Source organism: Cheilinus undulatus, linkage group 5, assembly GCF_018320785.1.
Source record: "Cheilinus undulatus linkage group 5, ASM1832078v1, whole genome shotgun sequence".
NCBI classification, from domain to species: Eukaryota; Metazoa; Chordata; class Actinopteri; order Labriformes; family Labridae; genus Cheilinus; species Cheilinus undulatus.
Genome location: NC_054869.1, coordinates 18,138,145 through 18,143,576, shown reverse-complemented (window position 1 = coordinate 18,143,576; position 5,432 = coordinate 18,138,145). Strand labels below are relative to the sequence as shown.

Below are 5,432 nucleotides of genomic sequence, written 5' to 3'. Positions count from 1 at the left end.
CAACATATCAGCTGTTGAGAAGCCGCATGCTAGTGAGATTTATTTACAGTCTTTAAATCTACGAGGCCTGGCTGTAATTGAATGTTTGAATGAAATTAATTAAATGACACCAAATGCTCAGTCAGGTTATCTTCCACTTGCAATCACTATGACTTTTTCTGACTGATCCTTTAGTTGTTTTGATTCAGTCTGCTTATTTGTTAAACAGTCTATTTAGTAGTGCTTTGCTTCTCAGACCTATGTCTTAGCTCTTTTTTATATTTTGTGGTTTGTCTTTGCATTACTGTTTTATGTATACCTTTTATGGATGAGTAACTGAGTAACCAAATCAATTGCCATTCAAAAATTAATCAAGTTGTTTTAACTGAATTAAATATGTAAAAATAATAACATGAATGTGAGTGTTGTTTAACCTTAATGACAATGAGTGGTGCTGGATGTTTTACCAGAAGTCACTGTTTACATTGTAGAAATTTTATGGATTAGTTAACATACAGCAGAGATATTTGAAGGTCAAAACTGCCGAAACCCGGGATCGAACCAGGGACCTTTAGATCTTCAGTCTAACGCTCTCCCAACTGAGCTATTTCGGCATGTAAATCAAGGTACCCAGGTTTCCATCAGAGTGGGTGTTGCCAGATTGGGGCAGTTTTCCGCTCAATTAAGTGGTTTTAAGGCGGCTTGTGCGGGTAAGAATGAGCTTGGGTGGGTGATATAATTTGAGCTGGTTTTCCTTAAGTTAGACGGGTTTTTTTGGTGCATCTTAACAGACTCGATTACATTCTTAATTGTTTTGTTTAGTTAACTAAAATGACAGTTATGACAGTAAGAAGTTCTTCTTGATGTCAGTGAACGTGTCAAAGTAACTAGAGCAAGAGCGCGCGCGTGTGTTTTTATGTGTGCGCGTGCACGTCTGCAAGAGAACCAAATGCTCAGAGACCGATGAAAACGGTTCATTTTGTTGTTTTGGCGTTGCCTACGGCCCACAGTAGCATGTCATGAGCGGAATCCTAAACAAAACTGGAAAACGTCCTATTGCACAGGAGGAGTGGGGGCCCTGATAAAATAAACAAAAAGTTGAACGCTTCAGTATTAAACATTATAGCTAGCAAAACCCTCTGGCGAGAGGAGTTATGAATTACCCTCATGTTGTTGTATTGCACACCCAGCTGCCACATACGCTAGTGATGTAGACAGCTGTTAAGCCCTTCATCGGTGTGTTAAAGGAGCAACCCCCAAGCATGTAAAGGTGAGATACCAAATACAATCTTGTCTGCCTCCCGTAACATGTAATAATTGTGATAACACTCTCTAAAAGTGAAGTGTGTGCATGAGATGCAGGTAGTGGTCATGCACCTGAAATCAGTATGATTGTGGACTGTTGTCTATAGGAGTTATTATTAATGTGCTTAAGCTGTCAGTGGATTTTCATGGAGTATTGTACGTTCGTCAAAAGCAGAAGCACTAAATATTGATCACTAGTCGGTTTTTGTGCATTCTGGTGGTTTTTGGACAGGTTTTGGGCTGGGAACTATCAGCTGAATCTGGCAACACTGACGGTGGTCTCTGAAAATACCAGTGACAATAGTAACACAGGGTGTGCATGCTGTATCACTATTAGGTGTTCTGGCGTAATGAGCAACCAAGTTCACCGGCGACATTTACGCCAATCAACAAACGGTCACCGGGGCCTCTTTTATTTTGCAATGTTGCAACCTACCAGAGGTGTCAAATAATAAAAGCGGTATAAGTAAAGATGACCAGGGCACGTGAGGAGTAACACATGTGTGTCGCTCAGTAAATCGCGGCTGCGGTTTAACGGATTATTTTACTTTCTTGTTTCATATATATGTCATATAAGATGGCACTAATCGTCAGCTTTTAACCCATGTTTAGCCGTTCGTAGTGAAAAGCACTGTGGCCCGTACGGGGATCGAACCCGCGACCTTGGCGTTATTAGCACCACGCTCTAACCAACTGAGGTAACCGGCCTGAATATCGGTGGGAGTGACGTCATCAAACCTCACTTCAAACATAAGGAAATGAAAGTAAAACAACAAAGCCGACGGGAAACTCAACTGACGGTAAGTCAAGCACTTTTCACCTAGAAGTTTATAGAAAATCTGTTTTTGCTCATTAACAGAACGAGTGTCAGTCTTGTGCTTTTATAATCCACTGATGTTTTCAAGTGATATGTTTTGATATACGCTTCCGGTACACTTCCAAACTGTTAAGACTTGTGTTGCAAAATTGCGTTAAAAGGCCATCACAACCTCTCTTACCTGCTAAATCTCAAACTATGAGGAAAAACAGGGCAAACTATTTTTCCAACACCCTTCAATAACCAGATCAATCTAGATTAATTTGATACTACTAAGATAAATACAGTGCATGTAGACATATTACATAAAAAAACTAGCCAAATACAGCATGATTGACAGTCAGATTTAAAGAGCATAGCAGAAAATAATAGCTAAATATTTTAATTCAATCCAGTAACTCAGTGGTAGTGGCAAATGAGAGATAAGAGAAATATGTATATGTATTTTTATTCACCTGACAAAACCTTCTAAGGTCATAATTATATATAATGTGGATTTTTGTGTTTTTTAAGGGATGGGGAGGGTAAAGGCTATAAAATTAAATACATTTTAAGAGATAGTTTGAAAACTACTTAGCTACTTTTACCTAACATTTCTCAACCATTTTCAAGTCAAACACCCTTGAAAAAAAATGTATCTCCAGTAATCCCTGTCAAAATATACAAGTAAAAAACAGTCTACTTACTGATGATTGCCACTCTCTCTGAACAATTAAAATACCTTTATTTGATCTTAAAACACACTTTGATGCAGTTTTTGATGCACCAAAAAACACCTGCAAAACTTTAAACGCAGGATTGTTGTGTATTGCATAATGATGTATGCCCATTCATTCATTAACCTTTATGCTGACGTGATTTAAGAAAAAGGTCGTATGAGACATTTTTTATTATCTATACTGGGATAGCGAACGATCTTCATATTCATTGTAATTCCTCAATTTAAATTAAAGGCACTCCAGGTTGTGAAAGGCTGCTCTAACCACCACTCCTAATTCTATAACACTAAATTTCTGGTTTCATCACCCACAGAACTGAAGTTGGACCTGACAAACACCCTGTACCAGCCGAAGTCTTCCATCAGGATGTCAGTGCAGTTCTCTGGCTGGGAGGTGGTGGATGATGGTGCCTCATTTTCTGGCGTGGAGCTTGAACATTCTCAGAAACCTAGAAACCGGGGTGTCTACTCTATGTACCATGGGACCAGCATTGCCAGTGCAAGGCACATCATTTCCAGTGGTTTCCAACAGTCAACCAAAGGCATGCTGGGAAAAGGTGTGTACGTCAGTCGTAATATAAAAAAGGCATCTAATTATCCGCTTGGGAGTGCAGTTACAGATCGGGTTGTTCTTAAGCTGCATGTGCGTGTCGGTCGTGTCAAGCGCATCGACCAGGACAACCATCCCATGCAGTACACCTGGCATTCTAATGGCTACGACACTGCCTGGGTGCCCCCTAACTGTGGCATGAAATCTGTCCCCAGTGGCCTTGAAGAGGATTGCGTGTTTGACCCTAAAAGAGTGGAGATAGTGGGAATAGCAAAGGCGCCTGATGACAACATAGAGAGAGAACTGAACCAGCTGCTGGCAAAAAAATCCCAAAGCCCCATAGGACAAGATGCTGCAGAGGTGTGCCCACTATGTAAGAGGAAGACCCAACAAGGCTCTCCACATATCAGACAGCAGTGCTGGGAGTGTGGAAAAAACATCTGCATCCTAATGTCCAAGCACTTCTGCCCTGGCAACGAGGGGGGAAGATAACCTGAAGAACAGGGTGGGGTTTTAATATAATGTTAAAATGGACTTTGAACTTGCTTGGTACCGAGCAGAGAGAAAACTCCCCAGATAAATTGAGCAGTGACTGTAAAGTGAGTGTATAATCTCACAAAGATTTACAGAGCTGATCTTTGCCTCCATACAGCTATAACCATAGTTCATGTCATGTTTTTAACTGCTATGCATGTTTTTGAGGCCTACATGTTTTTTTCACTTCCTTTCCACCTGTTTACATGAAAAGATTTACTTACTCCAACATTGTTTTGCCTTGTTAAGTCTTTGAGATTATGTGTTACCTTAAATTTAATTTCTTATTGTTCATTCCAATTGTTTGATATCATTTAAACTGCATTCAAACTAATCTGAATCTATATGCATAGATTGCACTTGCATAGACAGTGGATATCTGCTATTCTATGTGGTGTAAATATTGAGGATCGTGGGATGACCTAACACTAAATCATGTAATAGAACCATGTACCACAAATATGTTTGATAAATAAAAGCCGTTTTACTTATCAGACCTATAATGTATAGCTTGAAATTGTTATTCAGGGAAGAGGCTTAAGATGCTATTCAGAGAAAAAGTAAATCCATGGTTTTTTGATCAAACAAGTTAGGAAGAATCAGGACAGGGAGGAATAATCAGCCTTGCATTAAATATTTATTTTGGCAGGCTCCAGTATGATCTGCAGAAAAGATGAGAGGACATGTTCACAATCAAAGTTGTGTTGTAAACCAGGCAGAAGGCAGTTCAGAGATATTTTATAAATGTGCCAAAGTGAGGCAGCAGCCGGCTCAGTAAAGGTTGTCTTTTGTCAGGCTGATACAAAAATAGTTTTTACACTATGCTGGGAGATGCTTTGGAAACTGAGGCTCTGTCTGAAGGAATAGTCTTGATTTATAAACGGATCAAATTATCTCAAGAGATATTGTGTTTATGTGGTACACAATCCTAAATTACTTTGGGTTTAGTGAAACTGATAGAAAGTAAGGTTATTACAGTCGAAGGTTATGGTATAAGGTGCAAAGAAAAAGTAGGGTGGAGGGAGTGTGAGCCAAAAGCTTATTTTTCCTGCAACAATTTCTCTTTTTCACACACATTATTGTTAGGTATTTTTTCTAATATGTACAAGTCCGAGTGCATTGAAAGTATGGTTGCAAGATGCAAATAGGACTGCTGACCAGACATGATCGGAAGTACAAAATATGAACTATAAACAAAAAAAAGATGTATAATAGTTTTAGTCATATTTTAGTGATGAAATTAACACTGCGGCGGAAGAAATCTGGTCAGCCCATCAAAATACCAAAAGAGAATATCATATCAGTGTAGCAGGTTTTGTGAATCACAGAAGACTTTTGGAAGTGAAACATTGAGAGAAAACAAACAATGGCCCGTACGGGGATCGAACCCGCGACCTTGGCGTTATTAGCACCACGCTCTAACCAACTGAGCTAACCGGCCATGCGCAGTGTTTTCAACAGTACCAAATATATATACATCACAAAGCGGCCGCACACTACCGGAATTGTACATAGAACATTACTACTAT

The 5,432-nt window shown here is 39.4% G+C and overlaps 1 protein-coding gene and 3 non-coding genes across 4 annotated transcripts; 1 reads left to right on the top strand and 3 right to left on the bottom strand.

Annotated features, from left to right (window-relative positions):
• Positions 1 to 520: 520 nt before the first annotated feature.
• trnaf-gaa lies at positions 521 to 593 on the bottom strand. The gene has a single exon. It is a non-coding gene; the product is annotated as a tRNA-Phe (tRNA).
• A 1,325-nt stretch (positions 594 to 1,918) lies between these two features.
• trnai-aau lies at positions 1,919 to 1,992 on the bottom strand. Its single transcript has one exon. It is a non-coding gene; the product is annotated as a tRNA-Ile (tRNA).
• Positions 1,993 to 2,029: 37 nt separating this feature from the next.
• Positions 2,030 to 4,376, top strand: LOC121509869. The gene is made up of 2 exons (XM_041787620.1): positions 2,030 to 2,084; positions 3,134 to 4,376. The coding sequence occupies exon 2, from the start codon at positions 3,187 to 3,189 to the stop codon at positions 3,859 to 3,861; it is 675 nt and encodes a 224-aa protein (XP_041643554.1). The 5' UTR covers positions 2,030 to 2,084; positions 3,134 to 3,186; the 3' UTR covers positions 3,862 to 4,376.
• Positions 4,377 to 5,270: 894 nt separating this feature from the next.
• Positions 5,271 to 5,344, bottom strand: trnai-aau. Its single transcript has one exon. It is a non-coding gene; the product is annotated as a tRNA-Ile (tRNA).
• Positions 5,345 to 5,432: the final 88 nt, after the last annotated feature.